The sequence below is a fragment of the Podarcis melisellensis genome (genome assembly GCF_964234715.1).
Source record: "Podarcis melisellensis genome assembly, chromosome: 14".
Classification (NCBI taxonomy): domain Eukaryota; kingdom Metazoa; phylum Chordata; class Lepidosauria; order Squamata; family Lacertidae; genus Podarcis; species Podarcis melisellensis.
The window spans coordinates 3,144,468-3,167,323 of record NC_138546.1 but is presented as its reverse complement, the minus strand read 5'-3'; the positions used below and the strand labels follow the sequence as shown (position 1 = coordinate 3,167,323).

General features: G+C 48.2%; 1 protein-coding gene across 1 annotated transcript in view; it reads left to right on the top strand.

Annotated features, from left to right (window-relative positions):
- Positions 1-12,838: 12,838 nt before the first annotated feature.
- Positions 12,839-22,856, top strand: part of LFNG (LFNG O-fucosylpeptide 3-beta-N-acetylglucosaminyltransferase) — a 32,934-nt gene continuing 22,916 nt past the window's right edge. The window contains exon 1 of the mRNA XM_081889306.1: positions 12,839-13,454. Within this exon, the coding sequence (XP_081745432.1) occupies positions 13,026-13,454 (429 nt within the window). The 5' untranslated portion in view covers positions 12,839-13,025. The remainder of the gene's footprint in view (positions 13,455-22,856) is intronic.

Genomic DNA, 22,856 nt, shown 5'->3' with positions numbered 1-22,856 from the left:
TCCAAAAGAACATTCGCAAACCAGAACAATCACTTCCGGGTTTGCTGCGTTCAGGAGCCAAAACGTCCAAGTTCCTGGGCATTCGGGATCCAAGGTACGACTGTAAAGTTATATCAACACTTTTCACAACACGAAAAAAGGCAAACTAATCTACATGGAAAATAACAAAGGAAAGAAAAGAAATAGGAGAATACAGGAAGGATCCTATCTCGCAAATGTTTCCTAACTTTGGTCCCATACTGAAAAGTTGTGTACTCCTAGCTGTTACCTGGGAGCATCCCTCTCTTCTCCCAGCCTCTCACTCTGAGAGATCTCCCCTTCCCTGTGTCTCACATAGCCTCCTTCAGACTGAGAGCCAGTGTGGTGTAGTGGTTAAGAGCTGTGGACTCGTAATCTGGTGAAGTGGGTTCGATTCCCCGCTCCTCCACATGCAGCTGCTGGGTGACCTTGGGCTAGTCACGCTTCTGTGAAGTCTCTCAGCCTCACTCACCTCACAGAGTGTTTGTTGTGGGCGAGGAAGGGAAAGGAGATTGTGAGCCACTTTGAGACTCCTTCGGGTAGTGATAAAGCAGGATATCAAATCCAAACTCCTCCTCCTCCTCCTCCTCCTCCTCCTCCTCCTCCTCTCTTCTTCTTCTTCTTCTTCTTCTTCTTCTTCTTCTTCTTCTTCTTCTTCTTCTTCTTCTTCTTCTTCTTCTTCTTCTTCTTCTTCTTCTTCTTCTTCTTCTTCTTCTTCTTCTTCTTCTTCTTCTTCTACTTCTTCTGTACATCCCCTTCATGCAGTTCTTACCTAAATACAGCAAGAAAAAAATGATGAATGTTGGAAGACTCAGGACAGGTAAAATAAATGACTTCTTCATGTAGGGCAGAGTTGACCTGTGGAATCTGTGGAATAGGAGGCACTGAGGACCACCAACCGAGATGGCTCTCAAAGAGGATTGGACAAATTCATGGAGGTCTGTTGATGTCTCCTAGCCATAATAGCTGTGCTTTGCCTCCGTGGTTGGAGGCAATATTGATTCTGAATGCCAGGTGCTGGAGACCCCAGGAGGGGAGAGGGCTTCTGTGCTCAAGTCTCGTTGCGGGTTTCCCACAGGCATCTGATTGGCCACTGTGAGAACAGGATGCTGGATTAGATGGGCCCTTGGCCTGATCCAGCCAGCAGGCTCTTCTAATGTTCCTCCTGGAAAGACCCCAAAGGCCCATTACTGATGGGATTGCAAGGGAATGTTTGAGTTCTGGCTCTTCCCGAGCATCTAATGCAACACAGAAGGGTTTTTAAGAGGCCAAGCTAAGCACGATCATTTTGATAAGGTCTGGTTCCCATGTATCTTGCTATGTAAACAGAAGTGATGTCAGTGTCGGACCTCCAGACTCTCACACTTAATTAGGCCATCAATAGCAGAAGCCTTGGTGCTGCATTCAACGGTTCAGTTCTTTGGCAGTGCCCCTGATCAGGTTTCTTCCTTGTATATGTGATTGGCAATAAGCATGTCATGCTCTACAGGTCTTGATCGATGACATTTTATTGTAAAACCATATATATATGGATTATTTGGAATCTAGTTGTGCTTCCAAGTTCACGTTTGACCTCATCTCTGGTTCGCTAGCTGTTTTGTCTTTATTACCTGCTCAGCAGTTTAGAAACAACCACCTGCAAATTGGATTATTTGTTGTTATACAGTGGTACCTCAGGTTGTTATACAGTGCTACCTCTGGCTACACAGTGGTAACTCGGGTAAAGTACTTAATTCGTTCTGGAGGTCCGTTCTTAACCTGAAACTGTTCTTAACCTGAAGCACCACTTTAGCTAATGGGGCCTCCCGCTGCTGCTGCGCTGCCGCCGCCGCACAATTTCTGTTCTCATCCTGAAGCAAAGTTCTTCCCCCAAGGTACTATTTCTGGGTTGTCTGTAACCTGAAGCGTCTGTAACTTGAAGCTTCTGTAACCCGAGGTACCACTGTATTTTAATTCCATGCAAGCTGGTGGATGGGGTTCTCTCCTTGCCTCACACATACAAGAAAAGTGACTCTGTGAGGCAGGTCAGACCAGGGGGGCCAACTTGAATAAAATATTGGGGGGCCAGGTAAGCCCTGTCCCAAATAATCAGTCGCATTTTTATCAGTCACACATAAACCATTTGAATTGCAATGCCCATCAATTTTGGGGAGCCCAGCTCCTTGAAATATTTTATTGGGGGAGTGAAGGGGCCCTGGCCCCTAGGAGTTAGCTCCTATGGGTCAGACTGAGAGACAGAGACCGGCCTAAGGGCAGCCAGTGAGCTTCATGGCTGAGGGGGAATTTCATCCCAGCTCCCAAAGTCTCTCTCCCCTATGTCTTAGTTGCTTAGCAATCCATCCCTCTTCACAGGGTATTCTGGGAATTGTAGTTCTGGGAGGGCAATAGGGAGGTCTCCTAACAACACTCAGCACCCTTAACAGACTACAACTCCCAATATGCTTTGGGGGGGCCATGACTGCTTAAAGTGGAATTGGAGAGTTTTCAATATACAGTCATACCTTGGTTGTCAAACAGAATCTGTTCCGGAAGTCCATTCAAATTCCGAAAACATTTGACAACCAAGGTGTGGCTTCTGATTGGCTGCAGGAGCTTCCTGCACTCAATCGGAAGCCGCGTTGGACGTTTGGGTTCCAAAGAGCGTTTGCAAACCAAAACACTCCCTTCCGGGTTTGTGGCATTCGGGAGCCAAAACGTTTGAGTCGCAAGGCGTTCGGGACCCAAGGTATGACTGTATGGTATAAATGTGGCCTCTAGGTACGCAGCCACAATCTGTGCATCGTGCTCCACCCCAAACGAGAAGGCAAAACTCTAGGAAGGCAGAAATAAATAAATAAAAATGTCCTTCCAGATAAAACACACGCAAACATTGCACATGCGTTCGAAATCCATTGTTCTCTTACTCTCCTTCCCTTTCCCAACCAGGCCAGCCACATCCACCTGTTCTTTTCTAATCCTGCACTGAGCCACAAACCCCTTTTGAAGCCGGACAGGTGGCAAGGAGGCAGCAGGCAGGGTGGGGCAGGTGGGGGCCATTTGCGTTCCTTTGTCTCGTGTCCTGCGTGCGGCTCCCCACAGAAAGCTAGCAAACAATCCCAACTAAAATAACAATAAAGTGAGCAGCATATTTGGGTGTCTGGATACAGAGTGGAGAAGCAAGTGGATGCATTTTTGCCTACGGGGCTGGACAAGAAGCTTGCATGCTGTCGTGTGTGAGGTACAGGATGAGACCCCACTTACAATCCAGACAGCTGGTGTGCAGGGAGGAGAAGCCTAATACCTGCGTGGGCCGCAAAATAAACGTTTTCGCTACAGGGAAGGGCTTTCGCCCAGTAAACAGAGTATCTCCTTTGCATGCAGAACATCCCAGGTTTGATCCCTGATGCCTCTGAAAGGCACCATGTTGGCTTTTCCTCCAATAACAATAGAACAATAGAGTTGGAAGGGACCATGAGGGTCATCTGGTCCAACCCGCTGCAATGCAGGAATGTTTTGCCCAAACCCATGACCCTGAGATTCAGAGTCTCATGCTCTACCGATGGAGCCATGCATAGTTCCCTGCTGCTTATGTATGTCAAGTGGTGGCCTGAATCATTTATGAAATGCTTTAAAATGAGATTAAGCCAGACTTCACCAGCCTGGTGGCCTCCAGATGTTTGTCACTACAACTCCCATCACTCTGACTATTGGCTGTTGTGGCTGAGGCTGATGGGAGTTGTAGTTCAAACCATCACAAGGGCACCAGGTTGGTGAAGGAGGGTTTTTTATAATAATTTTTATTGCATTTTCAATTTTATCATAATCCCAGTTTCAATACACAATTCAAAAAACTCAAATATCGCTCTAGCAGAGCATTGACCTCTTTCTGACTTCCATAGATAATTACTTTATTCTATAACCACTTTTTTACCTTCTCTCTTATTTTTGTATTTCCCCTCATTAAATGTAAATCAGTTCCTTTTATTCTCATTACAAAACATTTCAACACAAACCTAGAAACGTTTTCAGATGTTTACAATGTTCTTTCATATACAATATAAATTTGCTCCAGTCCTTTTGAAACAGTTCATCGCGCTGATTCCGGATCTTCCCCATCAGTGCTAACTCTACGTATTCCACCATCTTACTCCACCATTCTTCCAATGTTGGAAGTTCCTGAAGTTTCCATTTCTGAGCCAGGAGTATCCTAGCAGCCATTGTTGCATACATAAACAAATTCACATCTTTTTTTTGGAATTTCTTCTACAATTAAACCTAACAAAAAATGCCTCCAGTTTTTTTATTGAAATTGTATTTAAAAACCTTTATTATGTCCCAGTATGCTTTCACCTTGGTACACATCCACCACATATGAAGGAAATTCCCCTGAAGGAGGTTCAGCTATATGGACCCCCCCCCCCACACACATTTTTTGAGGCAGTGTACCTGGAAAGTAGCCTCAAACCCTACTTGCAATTGTGCTGCCGCATCAGGTCGAACCTTGGGTACCGAAATCAGGTTTCACACAGGTGCCTCTTACTAGATTTACAAGGTTATATACAGATCCCTGGCAGGGCTCCTAATACAGTCCTGCGTCGGGTTTTCTGCTAGGCCAGGGATGGTGAATTCATGGCCCTCTAAGGCGCTGTTGGCCTTCCAATGCCCATCACTCCCATGTTGGCTGGGGCTGATGGGATTTGGAATCCAACAGCACCTGGAAGGCAACAAGTTCCCCAACTGAAGGAAGAGAGGCAGCAGAGGAATCTGGAACCTGGGTCATTGCTCAAGGTACGGTGCACAGTTATCTCACAGTAAAGGTAAAGGGACCCCTGACCATTAGGTCCAGTCATGACTGACTCTGGGGTTGTGGCGCTCATCTCACTTTATTGGCCGAGGGAGCCGGTGTACAGCTTCCGGGTCATGTGGCCAGCATGACTAAGCTGCTTCTGGCGAACCAGAGCAGTGCACGGAAACGCCGTTTACCTTCCCGCCGGAGCGGTACCTATTTATCTACTTGCACTTTGACGTGCTTTCGAACTGCTAGGTTGGCAGGAGCAGGGACCGAGCAACGGGAGCTCACCCCGTCACGGGGATTCGAACCGCCGACCTTCTGATCGGCAAGTCCTAGGCTCTGTGGTTTAACCCATAGTGCCACCCGCGTCCCTTATCTCACAGTACCTGAATGCAAAGTGTTATCTCTGTGGCCGGTTTGGGTCCTGAATTTCGTGCTGAAGAAGATGTTCTGCAGGGAGAAGAGGCAACGGCCTTTGCTGCATGCATTCATCTGCTCTGGGTTCAGCAGACAGTCACATTTTCAGCCCAAGCCAAAAACCAGAGCCGACGCCTGGAGGGGAAGTCTGGGGAGGGGACGTGCGCCTGGAGTCCACTGTATTCTCTAGGGAGCTGCCCTCTGGTGAAACAATTAGTCAGAGATGAAAGGGGGTGTCTCCTGCCCTCCAGAAGGGCCTGTTGCTGCTGGCATGCGTGCTCTCCAGAGCCAGCGCAGTAAAAATACGGTCTGCACACCAACCGCAATCACTGTCTTTTGCCTGCAGCTAAAGAGGGAAACTTTTGGTAATTCATTTATGTGGGGCCTTGAAGACTGGAAGGCTTTGTGGAGCTGACAGCCCACAGACCCTGGACATGCCAAGCTGGACAGACAGGGCATTGTGGCCGACACTGTGTAGCAACGGCAAGGAGCAGGTTGGCAATGCGGCGAAAGCAGCAGCTGGCCTGACAGGGACCCAAACATCTGTCTGATGTTTCTCCAGTCATTTGGGAGATTTCCAGAGGGCTGTTGCCAAGGCACTGGGAGAGAGGACATCCTTCTGGTCTGATGTCCTTTTGAAAAGGGTCTTTGATTTGTATCTGCGTTCCTATTTCAGCATCTCTGCAGATAAGGCTCCATGCAGTGTGTTTCCTCCAGGGATTTTAAGCATTCTGAATAGAGAATTCTTAAAAATTAAGATTGCACCCGTCTCTCTCTCTCTCTTTCTCTCCCCTCCTTGACCCCAGCTTGCTAAAAGAACCAGCATTTTGCCACAATGAGTTTAGATTAAGTGAAAGGTTAATGGCTTTTAAAATTCCACATGGAACCACCTTGTGTTAAAATCTCTTACCAAAAAAAAAGCACTTCTGTTTCATATGTGAAAATTCCCACACCCTTATTTAAATGGACAACATTGGTTTCCAGATCTAAGCAGCCCAAACCTTCATGTGGACATGAACTTTTCGTCCAATATATTGTTGCAGGCATTGTATGAGAGAATCTAGGCTTTTGTTTAGCACATTGATTTGTTTGATACACCGTTAAGATTGAAGCTGCTTGCCTAAATGAGCAGCAATGGCCTTGGACGGCTGATAGCAAATCTCATTTGCTTTGATGAGGGCTAGAAAGGAGTTTGGAATGCAGCCGCCCAAGGAAACATTAAATATTGTTAGAAGCATGCTACATATTGTTAAGGCACTTGGGATATTTTGTGGATTTTTTCCCAGAGAAATAAAGAAGTCTGGGCTTTATTTCCCTAACTGGTTGGCAAGAAGGCTGCTTGGGAATAGAGACCTCAAAAGCATGCTTTTTGCTTTTGAGAAACTGATGCTGTTTCCAAAACAGCTTGTCTGCTTGACTACACTCTTCAGCTTATTGGCATGCATCCTCAGGACATGAACTCATTTATAACAATCATCATTCAGTGTGCAGAATCAGCAGTAGATAATGTAGTGTCTGGATGATACCCTGGCTGGGTCCCTTCCAGACCTCCTTAGAATCTAGTAGAAGAGGCTGCTGAACAAGTTCCTTTGTTACGATAATGGCTTTGGCTGGCCAGTTAAGTATTGTGATTTGACATATCCAAAGAACTTGCTCTGCTGCCATAGAGACAAAGGGGTGGGCCTTTTCCCACCTCACCTAACTGGATGCCACACCATCCTAGGATGGAGAACAAGAGGCAAAGAGACCTGTGTATAGGAGAGTTGGGTGTGAGTTTTGAGCAAGGCTGGAAGCTGGGGACATAGAGACATGTCTGCTCCGTGCTGAACCCAAGCTTCTAGCTTGGGGTTCCCTTGGAACCTTTATGGGGAAGCAGGATCTTTTTGGGTGTTAAAGCTGTGAGCCACTTCATCCTACACTCAGGCTGTATATATGTATAAAGAAAACCATGTATCCCAAAGACTCCACAGTCTCCATTGACCTTCATTCCAAGGAAACCAAAACCGCAGTAATCGTAGGCACTGCTGGAGTCTCTTGCTGCCTGGAGATTGGGGATGAACACAACAGTAGGTTACACAAGCACACTCACCCACATGGTGCCGTGTTTGTGCTTTCCCTCAGGAGCTGTCTCTTATCTGCAGCCATCCCAATGTTGCTGGACTCCAACTCCCATCAGCTGCATCTACCACGGCCAACTGTCAGGGATGATGGGAGTTGTGATCTAAAGCACAGAGATGGCACCAGCTCAGGGGAGGGCTGCCTTAGGAGAACACAACTGGTTCTGTGCTATTTCTGAGCTCGAGGCCTAACCAAAATGTGTTTGGCAGCACAGCTCATCCTCCTGCCTGAATTATCTCCGAGCCTCCCCACTTGAAATGTGCATCCAGCTCATTCCAGGAATAGAGTCCACACTTGTGACTTGGCTGGTCATGAAATGTTCAACTCCCAGGGCTATCAACCGACAGTGTGCTTCTAGCTAGCAAACAGCTCTGCTTTGAAAGGATTTATCAAGGAATTAACCCAGTTAACAATGCAGTACTATGGATGTTTACCCAGATGTGCATCCCACTGAGTCTAATGGAGCCTACCTCATTTATTACAACATTTTGACAGAGGTAGCGTTTGGCTAAGGGTCTTCAGAACACGGCAGTTTCTTTCCGCTCAATAACAAAACACAAAGCTTTTTATGCATAGATTGAGAGATAATCTTAAACACATTTCTCCAATCAGGAGATACACCAAGATTCTTACAGGGGGAAGTTTGGCAATCCAACATAAAGGGTAGTCGCTTAGGCATCACTTAAGAGATGAAAGGACGCAAATTTGCAGAACATTAGTGTGTGATTGTGTGCACACATGCACACAAAATTTAGAATACTCACTGCCTTTTAAATAGAAATGCATGACATCTTGCCATAGTGGGGAACTGTGTGCCATAGAATCATAGAATCTTTGAGCTGCACCTACATGGATGGAAATGATCAGGGAGATAAAGAAGCCTCTGACTCAGATGCTGAAGTAGATGGTGTTGATGTTTAGTCGCGTCTGACTCTTCGTGACCCCCTGGACCAGAGCACGCCAGGCACTCCTGTCTTCCTCTGCCTCCCGCAGCTTGGTCAAACTCACGTTAGCAGCTTCGAGAACACTGTCCAACTACCTTGTCATCCTCTTCTCCTTGCGCCCTCTATCTTTCCCAACATCAGGGTCTTTTCCAGGGAGTCTTCTCTTCTCATGAGGGGGCCAAAGTCTTGGAGTCTCAGCTTCAGGATCTGTCCTTCCAGTGAGCATTCAGGGCTGATTTCCTTCAGAATGGAGAGGTCTGATCTTCTTGCAGTCCATGGGACTCTCAAGAGTCTCCTCCAGCACCATAATTCAAAAGCATCAATTCTTCGGCGATCAGCCTTCTTTATGGTCCAGCTCTCAAATCCATACATCACTACTGGGAAAACCATAGCTTTAACTAAACAGAGCATGAGTGAGGAAGCTGTGGCCCAAGATGCTGCTGGACTCCAGCTCCCATCAGCCCCAGCCAGCACAGCCAATGAAATAACATGATACCCTCACATTTTATTTGCTTATTTGGATATCTAAACTCCTTAAAGAGTACATAATTTTATAGCTTGGAACAACAAACCTTTTAAGAAAAGAAGGATACATCAAATAGAAGGCTGTAAAGTAGGATACAGGGCCATCCAGGGCACACCTCTGGCCGTCTTTAGTCCGAATCAATGCTGTTCTTACATCATAGTATTGTAATGAGTTTGGCAGGGTCAGTTTGGATGATGCCACGGGGTCCCTTCCAAACTTGCTATCCTGAATCTGTGAGGGCAGGGTCTGTCAGACCAGTTCCTTTGTCTAAGTACTGACACCTGCATCTTAAAAGAGCAAGTTCTGTTGCCATAGAGAAGAAGAAGAAGAAGAAGAGTTTGGATTTGATATCCCGCCTTTCACTCCCTTTCAGGAGTCTCAAAGCGGCTAACATTCTCCTTTCCCTTCCTCCCTTCCCTTCCCAAACACTCTGTGAGGTGAGAAGTCTGACTGGCTCACGGTCACCCAGCAGCTGCAGGTGGAGGAGCAGAGACGCGAACCCGGTTCCCCAGATTAGGAGACTACCGCTCTTAACCACTACACCACACTGGTGTAGACAGATCTGTGGGCATTTCCCCACCTCACCTGGCTAGATGCCACAGTCATCCTAGGATGGAGAACAATGGGGGGGGTGGAGTTGTTGTTGTGTGTGAGCTTGACTGATGCTGGAAGCTGGAGACACAGAGGCCTTGCTCTGTGCTGGGCAGTGATCTCCTCTGGAGACTTGAGGGAGAAGCAAGATCTACTGAGGGGATAATGCTCTGTGCCCCCAGAGCCTCTTGGAACTTGGAGATTGAGGTCTGCACAACAGTATTTTAGCCAATGGCAGGTGGCAAAAAAGATAGTAAACATTTGGAAAACTAGTTACAGGTAGGTAGCTGTGTTGGTCTGCCGTAGTCAAAACAAAATAAAATATTCCTTCCAGTAGCACCTTAGAGACCAACTAAGTTTGTTATTGGTATGAGCTTTCATGTGCACACACACTTCTTCAGATACTGGGCATGTGGCAGGTGGAATGGGAGTAATTACGGGTCTAAAAACAGCCAGTTCATCAACATGCATATGTCTACCACATTGCTGCAGCTTAATATATTTTTTATCATTCATCACAAAGTGACTGTGCTCATTATATCCATCTCCATTTCCACTGAGAAATGATCTTCATATAACACTGGGATGCATTAAGGAAGAGACATCTGTTTGCCAGGCTGGTAAACGCAAATGTTTGGTTTACACTGTGCCTGCAGATTTCTTCTTTTTAACTTCAAATGGCACAAGTCCCTTGCAAAGTGCCCAGCAAGTCGTTTAAGTAACAGAGTCCTGGTCAGTTCAAGGAGGACTATCAGGGTCTGCCTTTGGAGATATGATCAATATAAGGTTGGTGCCTTATGCCAACTGCAAGCAGCGCCAGTCACCAGGGTCAAGCCTGATAAAAACTGTGGTCCAAAAACATCTGGGCAGCCACATATTCCCTTATGCAAAAGGGGCTGAGGTTCAGCCACTGACATCTCCAGGCATGGCTGCAAATGTCCCAAATGAAACTCTGGAGAATCAGTGTAAACAACACTCAGGGATGGATTAAGACCTTTAGAGGCCCCAAGCACCTAAAATATTTTGGTGCACCCATATATATATCTATTTCAAATTGTAAACAATAAGAAACCATAGAATAAAATTTTATTTTTTGAAATGAAATGAAACCTACAGTAAGATGGAAAATGTTTGGTTTTATATACTTCCACTTTATTTATATTTGATAATTCTTCTCCTACTTTCTCTAATTGCAAAGCCTTTGATTAGATTCTCAAAACTTATGTAACACATCTGCTTCTATGCTTGGTAGAGATAAGGCACCCAGCCTGCCTTGTTGCGTAGTTGTTCTGTTGGGATTTTTCATAGACTTCAACTGAGAAAATGAACGCTCAGCTGAGCAACTTGTGACCATTAATGTTAAAAATCTGGCAATGGGAAATTTCTTTGGTGCCCCCGCCCTTCCCTTGATGCCCTAAGCATGTGCTTATTTTGCTTAATGGTTAATCCAACCTTTGCAACACTTAGTTAGGTGAACCAATGGGTCTGACCACATGCAGTTCTGGTCGCCTCACTTGAAAATGGATATTGTAGAGTTGGAAAAGGGCAATGAAAATGATCAAGGGGAGGGCGTGACGGCCTTTTGTGGGAGCCAGTTCCATAGTTTAACTCTGCACTATGTGACATCATACATTTGTATCTTGCTTTTCCACCCAGCTGTTCAAGGTTGTGAACATTATCCTCTTCTCTCCCCGCTTTTATATTTGCAGCAGTCCTGCAAGGCAGGCTTCACTACAGTTGATGCATGTACGTTTGCTGTTGTTTAGTCGTGTCCGACTCTTCATGAGCCCCTGGACCAGAGCATGCCAGGCACTTCTGTCTTCCACTGCCTCCCGCAGTTTGGTCAAACTCATGCTGGTAGCTGCACGAACACTGTCCCACCATCTCGTCCTCTGTCGTCCCCTTCTCCTTGCGCCCTCCATCTTTCCCAACATCAAGGTCTTTTCCAGGGAGTCTTCCCTTCTCATGAGGTGGGCAAAGTATTGGAGTCTCAGCTTCAGGATCTGTCCTTCCAGTGAGCACTCAGGGCTGATTTCCTTTAGAATGGATATGTTTGATCTTCTTGCAGTCCAGGGGACTCTCAAGAGTCTTCTCCAGCACCAGAATTCAAAAGCATAAATTCTTCGGCAATCAGCCTTCTTGTGGTCCAGCTTTCACTTCCATACATCACAACTGGGAAAACCATAGTTTTTACTATATGGACCTTTGTTGGGAAGTTGATGTCTCTGCTTTTTAAGATGCTATGAAACTCACTGGGTGACTTACACCAGTCACATCTCCTCACAGACGAATGCAGGGTCATGGAGCGGGAATAAAATGAAGGCGGAGGAAAACCATGCAGCCATCCATGATGACCATCATCCAGCCACAATCTGACCCTCTAGCCCCAGAGTACGGCCTACTACTCTTTCCAGAGGGATGTTTTCCAACCTGCTGAGCTTCAGAACTTCTGGACTGCCTCTTCCTCACCTCCCCAGAAGGACTTTTTGGGCAAGGAAATTGAGGCATCCTTTCCCCCCAAAGCGCCTGACCCTTAACACGCAGTCACACCATTTGCAACAGCTATCCAAAAGGGAATAATAATAATAATAATAATAATACACTGCACATCTGGCTGGGTTTCCCCAGCCACTCCGGACAGCTTACACACAGCTGTCAACTTTCAGATTTGAAAATAAGGGATCAGCAGCCTCACCTGTCCCGGGGACAGTGTATGGGATATCTAACAATCCAGGATAGCAGTGAGAAGAGGCGCTGGAATAAGGGAATTTCCTGCAAAAAAAGGGAAAGTTGACAGCTATGGGCTTACAGTACATATAAAAGCAAAGTAAAACGTCAAACATTAACAACTTCCTGATACAGGGCTGCCTTCAGACCAAGCTAATCTTCTCTGTGTCCTTCCAATTTTAGTGTATGTGCTGCCAAAGGGAGCACATTTTACACATGCTCAGAGAACCGCTCTCCACCGAGTCCAGCACAGAGAACGGGCTTTTAGCTTGCAGGGTGCGCGTGTTTTCCCTGTTTCAAAGCAGACAAAAAAAAAAAAGATTCTAGTGGCTGTTTTGCGAATGGCAGGAGCGAGGAAGAAGGCCTTTCCAACACTTTTTTTTTAAAGCACGATTTATCTCCAAGCGTGGGCTGGTCCCCTTCCGCATAAAAGCCCACCGCGCCGCTTTGCCTTGTTGCAAGCGAGCTTTACGACCAGGGAGACCCTCCCTCACTTGAATAGCCTCCGTCCCCCCCCCCCCCCGCCCCGCTTTTCCAAGCTAAGCCACGTGGGAAACCCGCCGCTACCTTCCAGCCCGGGGGCCCCGCGTCCCGCAATGTTGCAACGTTCTGAGCCCGCCCCTCCCTCGGTGGGCGCGGCCTAAGCCAGCCACTCAGAGCACAGGGGCGGGGCCGCGGAGAGAGGAGTTTTTAAATCGCGGCTGAGTCGCAGCAGCGAAGCGATCGGCGTTGAGCTTGGCGCGCTGGGAGGAAGGGGAGACCCGGGGGCTGGGGTGGCTGGCGCTGCTGTTTCTGCTGGAGCAAAGCAGGGGAAGTCTTGGCAGGGCTGTTGTGCCTCGCGCGCACCTGGGCACCGGTTGACCCCCCCCCAAAAAAAATTGCACTTAAAACTGCAAAATCTCCGAAATCCGCGATGCTGAAAAGCTGCGGGAAGAAGCTTTTGCTGTCTCTGGTGGGCTCCATGCTGACCTGCTTCCTGGTGCTGGTGGTGGACCAGCAGAAGGGGCAGGTGCTGAGCCTGGGGGGCGGCGGCGCCGGCCTCCTCCTGCAGCCCTTCGAGGGCTCCCGCGGCGACGCGGCGGGCTTGCGAGCTGCGTTGCCCTCGGGGCAGAGCCACCGCGACGTGCGGAGCTTCAGCGCGTACTTCTCCAAGCTGGCCCGGGGGAAGGCGGAGGCGGCCCCGGCGGTGGGAGGCGGCCCGGAGGAAGGGAAGGCGGCCAGGCCGCAGCTGGAGGACATTTCGCCCCAGGATGTCTTCATCGCCGTCAAGACCACCAAGAAGTTCCACAAGTCGAGGCTGGAGCTGCTGCTGGATACGTGGATCTCGCGCAACAAGGACATGGTAAGGAGATGGGGCCGCGGGGGCGGGTCTCTTCCTACCTCCCAGTTATGGGATGGATGCTGTGCATTTATTTTTAAATAAGATGACTGCCAACAAAACAAAAACCCGATCCCCTGTTGCTGGAAGACTTGTGGTGGTGTTAGGTGAATGCACTCTGTGCATGCTCAAGGGTACACTCGGCTTCGAGCATTGCTGGCGGTGCCAAAGCTGAGCTTTGGGACGGGAAATGGGTTGAGGGGTTGTGCTGTGGAAACCCCCTCTTTTTGGGGGTGCTGTGTTCCTGGGCAGCGTATCTTCCAGGCTGAGGCTTGACCTGGAAACGAGTTTGTGGTGGCGGCGGCAAGGAAGCCCCGGGGACCCGCTTCCGCGCGCGCAGAGGCCCCTCGGATCGCTATAGCACCCATCCAGAAAGCGCGGGTTGCCTGCAGCGAGTGGGCGGCTGCCGCACGGTGCCAGCCCGTGCCAACGGCGTGCTAATGAGCAGGAAGGATGCGGGCTGGCGAGTAACTGCAAGCCCAGCGCCTTGATCTGTGCCGTCTCCGCCCTTGCCCCCCAGGGAGGGAAAGTGAGGCACGCTCCTCTGCCACAAGCCCACACAGCCAGCCTCCCTCCCTCCCTCCCTCTTTTGCTGCCCTCCTATAAATGGTTTCCGTCAAGGGAGGCTTATTTCGCTTGCTTGAGTGCATACACACACAGGTTTTCGTTTTGTGGCTTTCATTGTCTCCACGCGTTGCAGCAGTGCTTGCTTAAAAAGAGAGGCGTGTATCTGAAACTTGACATGCAACCCCTACTCTGAAATGGGCAGAACCGCGCTGTGGTTGACTCAATGGTTAGAGAAAGGCACTCTGCACATGCTCAAGCGGTCCCTTCCTCCTCGACAAACCCTTTTCAGAGTGTGGATGCCCGTCAGTTACTCTAAATGCCTTTCTCCCCTGCAAATGGAGGCAACCGGGCAACATAACGTTATCAGTTGAGATTCTCTGATAAATTGAGAAGGGTGTTGGATGGGGTGAGAGATGCCTTGTTCTCCCTCTGGAGTCCAGTTTGCTCTAGGCAATTGCTACAAAGTTGGTCAAAGGGGATGTGTGTGTGTGTGTGTGTGTGTGTGTGCGCAGACACCCATATTGGATACCTGTTAGGGCAGACAGGCGTGCAAGGTTTTGAGTAGAAGAGGTTTCTATTCAAAACTTTGCATGTCTGTCTGTTCTCCCAGCAAGAAAGCATTGCACTGCACCACTGCAAGCAAATGTGCATGCAATTTCCCCACCTGAGCCATACGCGTTTCTTGCCGCTGTGGCTGTGGATGCTGCCCTTGAACTGCTTTTCCTAGGAATTAAGTTCTGCAGCAGCAGCATCTGGTCCCAGTACAGACCAGATGTGATAACAGCACTTCAGAGACAGTGTGTGTCTCTGCCAGGGCCAGTCCAAGACATGGACCCCCAGACTGGTTTCTCCCCCCTTCCCCCTCCCCAGAGAAGAAGGGGTGAGGGAAGATCTACATCAGGATCTGCTGTCCCTGTGGATCCTGCCACCTGAGGTGGTCACCTAAATTGTCTCATGGGTGGATCAGCCCTGGTTTCTGCTGCATTTTTTAAACCACTTTCAGGCTTGATTGAGGGAATTCTAGGGGACTGTCTGTCCTTCTGTCAAAAGGCTTAAGGCACTCTGAAAACAAGGCTTCTCAGCCTGAAATGGCAATTCTAAGGGGAATGGTTAACTGTTTGAATCTGGTGTCAGACCAGCTTACAAGGTGGAGAGTAGAGGGATTATTATTATTTAACACATTGGCTTGTGTAGCTGAGAGCATTCCTGTGACTGTTAGGTTATGTGGAGTTGGCCTCATTCCCTTTAGTACAGGCTTTGCAACGTGGTGGCAGCTTCCAGATGTTTTGGACCACAGCTCCCATCAGCACCACTCAGACAGAACATCTGGAAAAGGCCAGGTTGGCAAAGCCTGTCCTATATAGCATCTCTGCAAGGGATCTTTGCAAAGGTCCCCCCTTGGTGTGACTGCTGGAGAGCTGCTTCATTATTTAAATCTGCTCCCTAACAAACTGATGGCTTTAATGATTCCCTCTTCTCAGGCTCTGGTGCCTGTTTATTCCCTCCTCCCCAAATCTTTCCCTCCCTCTTTCTCTTCTCTGTGTTCTCTCTCTCAGGAAGATTGGAGACTGAAGAGCATGAAATGCAATTTGTGTCGCTGGACTGGGCTTTGTCAGATGTAAAGCAGAGACTTAAGACCAGGCTCATTTGCATAAAGAAAAAGGGGAGGGAGGGGGGGAAAAAGAATTCTCTGGCTTGTTTTAGAGCCAAGAAGGGGGGGGGATGTCTTCAGTCACCAAGTGCCCCCCCTTTCCTAAACTGTGACTGGAATTCCAGGATGCCCCCAAAGCAACTGGAGATGAAGAATTGGGAAGTTTCGTGGCTTAAAAAAATTAGCATTAAAGTGCTAGTGATTTTCAAAAATTATTATTTATACAACCATCTTAATTCTCAAAATGTGGGTTCTTTTTTCATTCTGCCTCTGTATACCAACACAGGATGGGTTTCTTTTTACAGGTGGAGAAACTAAGGCAGGACAGAGAGAATGACTACGCCTATTGCTGATGGTGAATTTTAGCACTGGTTTGATCCATTTTTGTCCTGTGGATCAAATTAGTGCCTGATGTTGCATCTATACAAATGATAGCCTGGGAACCTGAAGTGTGCCTGTAAACTACTTGGTAGCTTGCACAAGTCTGCCACAACTCCAGAAAAATCTAACTGCTACCCTAATTATTTTTAAAGAAACCGGGTGCAAAAGATACACGGAGGCAGTCACTTGCGCAGCACTTTGTAAACCCCCAGTTTTACAGTTTCCCCCGAACTCAGAGGAGTGCAAAAGCCAAAGGACAACTGCTTTCTGCTCCATGTATTACCGTGGAGAAGGCAGCTATCATTGACCACAATCCACAGTATCGATGATCTCCCTCTGCTGTTGGGGGCCGGGAATCCCAGGTGAGCGGAAGCAGAGAGCTGTTGCTCCTTCTTTCTGGCTATCCACAGGCACCTGTGAGAACAGGATGCTGGTCTTGATGGGCATTTGATCTGGCAGGGCTCTCCTCATGCCCTTGCGCAGGGAGTAGGAATTGGGTCTGTTTGCTTCAAACTGAGGAATGAGCAAAACATCCCTAGTGGTTCAAGCATCCCTAGTGATAACTCCCTTAGCCTGTGGCAGCAGTGTCTTGCTACTGCCGAGCCATTGGTGACCCAGCTGGGTAGCCGGGTCTTTAGAGCATCCTTCCATCTCTCTCATGGGCCATTTCTCATGGTCACCTTGCATCTTGGCCACCCAGCAGAGACGCTCCAGCATGGATCTCTAGCCGCTACGCATGTCTGGGAGCCCGGAGGTGGGCGATGCCCCCAATACCTACCGACAATCCTGGGAAAAGCTGGCCCCTTTTCCCCCTTCACGGATTCCGTCTTTCTTCTGGGTTTTTTGTTCCGCCTTGTTTGTCCTCTCGGCCTTCCCAGAGCCTAGCGGCTCTGCTCTCACGCTGTCTCCCCAGGCAAGCTAACAAAGCCCCTTTTCTCCCGGGGGCTGAGAAAAGACTCGGCAGAAAGACTCTGTAGCCGCTTGTGTGGTGCTTTTCCGTGGGAACGGAGCGGAGGAGCTCGCCGGAGCTCACAGTGGCCAGGTCAGGTTGCCTAGAGATGTTGTGGAGTGGGAGGTGTCGGGGGGGGAAGTGGGGCAAAAATCCAGATTGCCTCTTCTTGGCGGGGTGTCTGAGTGACACCTCTCTCCTCCAGTGCTTGAGGGGTAGGCAAACTGAATTTCCCAAAGCCTGTCTTGCATCACAGCAGAGAGGGAGGGGAATTGGTGATATGTTCCAACCTCTCTGTGCAGATTTGCATTCTCAGATTCAAACGCTGAGTGACCTTCAGAATCCTGAAAGTTTTGCATAATACAGTGGTCTCTGGGGAAGACTGTAAACTCGCCTTGCCCACCCTCCAGATTATTTTTGAGGCTACAGCTCCCATTAGCCCCAGGCAGCATGACCAAAATATCCAAAATATCTGAAGGGCACCAGGATGAGGAAAGTGCTGTAAGCCAAAGCTTTGTTCAAAGGAACTCCTTTGATGGATGGCGCTGGGCTGTGAAGGGTCAGCAAATCTTGGCCTTGCTACAGTGCAGACTTAGACTAGTTTAGGGGTGATTGGCACTGTAGTTTTGTGAAGGGGGGGGGGACCAGAGCTAGGGACCTCTAATAGAACGATCAGCTGGCTGCCTTGTCAAAATGCCCGGCATTCTCCGGGATAAACTCTTAGTTAAAAACTAGCCTGTAAGCTCCACTGATTTGTAGCGTAGATAGCAGCTGACTCTTTGCTCGGAAGTAGCCTAAGTTTGCAACAGTCTTTTCTCTCTGCACCCCCAATATGTGTTCTGTTTTTAAGTGGATCGGGGCTCCCACACTTCCAGATCAGTGCTGGTGCGCTGCAACAGTAGCAGGTGATGGTCCTTTGTGGATATATCTAAAACTTGAGCATGTCACATTGTGAACTGGATCAGACAAGCGGCCAGGCTCACAGACTTTTCTTCCTCCACTTTCCTGGAAGAGGTTCAGAAAAGGGAAAGCCAAATGAATCAGGTTGGGGAGCAAACTCCGCTGGGGGGAAAGGTTACAACATCTTGGGCTTCCTGGTTGCTGGGGGGAAATGAGGTGAATAAGGCAGCATGGTGGCAGAGGTGCGTAGAATGAGGCGTGTCGTGGTGAAAGTGGATTGGGAGAAGCTTTTCTCTGCATTGGAGGACAACCTGAACGCTGGGAGATTCAGCACAGACCAAAGGAAGTTCTTCACAGAATGCTATTTTGTTGTTGTTTAGTCATTTAATTGTGTCCGACTCTTCGTGACCCCCTGGACCAGAGCACGCCAGGTACTCCTGTTTTCCACTGCCTCCCGCAGCTTGGTCAAACTCATGCTGGTAGCTTCGAGAACACTGTCCAGCCATCTCGTCCTCTGTCGTCCCCTTCTCCTTGTGCCCTCCATCTTTCCCAATGTCAGGGTCTTTTCCAGGGAGTCTTCTCTTCTCATGAGGTGGCTATGGAATCTGCCAACACCACATGTAGGGATGATCGCCCACATGGATGGCTTTTGAAAAGAGCATTAGAGCAATTCATGAAGGATAATCAGTGGCCATTGGCCATGATTGCATCCTGTCTCGTCTGTCTCAGGCTGAATGCCAGTTGCGGGAAATCTCAGGTGGGGAGACATTGTGCTCAGGTCTCACTTGTGGGCTTCCAAGAGGCACCTGGTTGGAATCCCTTTTCACGTTCTGTAATGATGAGGGGTGTCTCCCCTGGACTCAAGACACGCTTCAGTTCATGTACGTTGCCATTGTACACATGTTCTGCTTCAAAAGTCAACTCTGCCATCATAAGAGCATAAGAAGAAGGTCCATCAAGCCCAGCCTCTGGTTCTCACAGTGGCCAACCAGATGCTGGTGGGACACCAGCAAAGCCAGACCTGAGCACAAGAGCAACTCTCGTCTCCTGTGACTTGCAGCAAATGGGATTCAGAAGCATCACCATGGAGGCAGAGCAGGGCAGCCCCAAGACATTTGGGTATCTGAGGTGAACCACAGAATGGCAGCCCCTTTCCCTCCAGGGATGGTGGGGTGAGTGAAGATCTACTTCAGAACATGGAAGGAATGGTTGGCAAAAGGCCCCCTGTGAGAGGCAGGGAAGGAAAGATCTCCCAGGGTGAAGGAAGAAAGGGAAGCTCCCTCTCTGCGTGAGACGAGGGTCTCGGACACTGAAGTCCAGCTCTGAGGGCCTTCTGGCGGTTCCCTCGCTGCGAGAAGCCAAGTTACAGGGAACCAGGCAGAGGGCCTTCTCGGTGGTGGCTCCTGCCCTGTGGAACACCCTCTAACCAGATGTCAAAGAGAACAACAACTACCAGACTTTTAGAAGACATCTGAAGGCAGCCCTGTTTAGGGAAGCTTTTAATGTTTAATAGGTTATTGTATTTTAGTGTTCTGTTGGAAGCCGCCCAGAGTGGGCGGGGTATAAAGAAATTATTATTATTATTATTATTATTATTATTATTATTATTATTATTAAGATTTACTATTGGGAAAGGGCAGAGCCTAGTCTAGTAGCCATTGATAGCATTCTCTTGAGTTTGCTCATCCTCTTCTAAAGTCATCCAGTTTGGTGACCCGTCGTTCCTTCCTGTGGGAGTGAGTTCCACAGTTTAACTAGGCATGGAAAAAGAATCTCTCTCATCCTGGATCTTCCAACTTTCAGTTTTAATGGATGTCCATGATTTGGAGTTCGAGAGAAGCTTTTCTCTGTCCACTTCATCCATGCCCTGTGTACATCTATAAACTCCCACCCATGTTGCTTCTTGCTTGCCGTTTCTTTGAACAAAAGAGTTCCAAGCGCTGCAACCTTTCTTCACAGGGAAATGTCTCCTTGAAGATTGTGTCAATGAAACAGCTTTTCCCCTGGCCTGTCCCAGCTGCTGACTTAGACTGTTCTTCAGCTACACTGGCACACTGCCCTACCATGGTGTGTTGGGTGGCATCCTGGCATGGCCCTTTCCACATTGCCGCCTCTTTAGTGAAGCCAACCAGCCGGCCGGGGGGGGGGGGGGAAATCATGTCAGCTTCACTGAAGTTCCTACACTGTCTTGTTTTCAAACTATTGCCGTGTGTTCCAGTTCGGATGTGCCTACCTGCCCTTTCCTTGTGTTTGTGTGTAAAGGGAAATGACTGGGGCGTAGATCATAGGAAGCTATTTTGGAGTCGAGAATGAAAAGGAGAGCTTAACATGTGGAAAAAGCCGTTTGCAAATGTTTGAGGGAAAGCTGCATGTTTGTTTTCCAAGTATGCACACCGGAAGCAGAAGGTGGGGGAGTCTGCCTTAAGGGGTTTATCTAAAGCACGAGGTCTTTCTGCCCTCCCCCATCAACCTGCCATTTATTAAACATCTCCCTGAAGCTTATCCTTCCTCTTTTAGCTGCGTTCAGGCTGTTTGCAAAAGTGGTTGTGAGATGTTAAGATCTAAAACCGAACATCCTTCCTTCCTGTAGTTTGAATGCAAAGAGGAGGCAGCATGTTCAGGTCTGAGCTGTGCTTCAGAACCCACAAATGTGCAGTTGACTTACCCTATTCATGCAGAATGAGCAAAATGTGTAATTTGGCAAATGAGTCCTCTCTCCATTTGACCTGGCATTCCTCAGAACCAGTTAATTCCCCAAATCATGAGAAGGGCTTCCTAAACGAGCCTTTTGGGGATGCTGGTTCACATGGTCTTTTTTTAATTGCACACACATAGGTAAGTCAGGAGAATGACCTCTTGGTCCCCTGTTGGTTGACACCATCCCTGAGCAGGCCTGGACAAGTGAGCTTTGTGACCTTGGTCCTGTTGTGAGGGGGGAAAAGAGTAACACAATGAACTTTGTTTCAGGCTTGTAAGTGGTGACTAGCCTGATCGCCTGCATGGTGAGTAAGAATCTCCTCTGGGTGTCTAGGCAGTGAGAGCTTTACAAGAGGCTCCTACTTTGGCCAAATCCCAATAGCTCTTTCCGGCAGATGCTCAGTGCATTTGTATTTATTCGATGAAATTTATATACAGTCATACCTCGGGTTAAGTACTTAATTCGTTCCGGAGGTCTGTTCTTAACCTGAAACTGTTCTTAACCTGAAGCACCACTAATGGGGCCTCACACTGCCGGAGCACGATTTCTGTTCTCATCCTGAAGCAAAGTTCTTAACCCGAGGTACTATTTCTGGGTTAGTGGAGTCTGTAACCTGAAGCGTATGTAACCTGAGGTACCACTGTACTGCTTGATTATTATTAAACCACGGTGGTTTACAAGAAATATGAAAATTTTAAATAAAAACAGTTAAAACCAATTTAAAACACTTCATAGTAATTTCAGTTAACAGTAGAAAAGACTGTTGTGCAGTCTCTTTTTATGTTCTTATGACCAGGAGATGGTGGAGGGCTTTGCAGTAAGCTTGTAACTTACGTTTAGCTTTATGCACTAGACAATAAATAAAAGGAGGGGGGCAAGCCGGAAAAAAGATTTTGGCAAATCCACCCACCATTGCACCCAATCTGTTTTGAATATATACAGTTTGGGCTTTAGGCGCGACCCCCAGAACGTAACCCCCACATCAGTTGAGGGCATACTGTACTTCCCCACAGTGTCTTGCAACAACCGTCCATATATATAGCCAGAGGGCAACTGTTTAGTTCCAGTAAATCAGCTCTGACTGTGTATGGTTCCCCTTTTACCGCCACCCCGCCGGGGTTTGCTGCCACGTAAACTGCTTACGGAAATACCCTCCCAGACACCAAAGCTGCTAATAACTTGAGGGCTTGGTGATGTTTCTAGCAACTCTCGGCAGGCACCGCCAGTGGTTGACCGCCGCAGTTGGAATAACTTTCAGATGAGAACCCATAAAGAATTACTTCACCTATGGAGTGTTGGCAGTTGCATTTGACACAATGCATGCACAGGGACTAGCAGTTAACACACTGTGCAACTGGATCCTGCCCCTTGTTTTGTGCACAAAGCAACTTTCTGACCCCGCACCTATCAGTTTCCTGCTCTGCCTCTAAACGAAGATCTTGCACTTCTAGTAATGGGATAGCAGGATCGGTTACCTATTGCAACCTTTTCAAGAGTGAGCAGCCCTTAAATGAGTGAAGCTTTGTTAAAGAGCAGGCTCTGCTCATGGCAAACACACACTCAGAGATGCTCATAGGTAAGGAAGCAATAAAGTTGTCCATTGTAGGAAATACATAACTTGGAGAAAAGAGTTTGTGGTTCTAGTCTCACCAGCTGGTCTAGAGAAGAACAAGACAGCCGTGCTTGCTCCTTTGCTCTCTGAAGACTGAGAAATGTGAGGAGGAGGAAGTTGTGAGCAGGATGCAACCCGAGAATATCGGTCTCATATGAGAGAGGGCAGGAGAGGGTTTGTTTCAAGAGGTTAAAGATATATGTCCCTCACCCCATCGGTTTAAACCATGGGTAGGCAAACTAAGGCCCCGGGGGCTGGATCCGGCCCAGTCGCCTTCTAAATCTGGCCCGCAGACAGTCCAGGAATCAGCGTGTTTTTACATGAGTAGAATGTGTCCTTTTATTTAAAATGCATCTCTGGGTTACTTGTGGGTCATAGGAATTCATTTCCCCCCCAAAAAAATATAGTCTGGTTCCCCACAAGGTGTGGGGGACAGTGGACCAGCCCCCTGCTGCAAATGTTTGCTGACCCCTGGTTTAAACCCATGAGAAAAATCATATGCTCTAAGGTGAATTGCACCCAAACTTCCAACAGCTGGACCACTTAACTCCCATTTCTGCAACACACACCAGCCATCATTTCCAGCTTTACCATTGTGAGCCTATCTC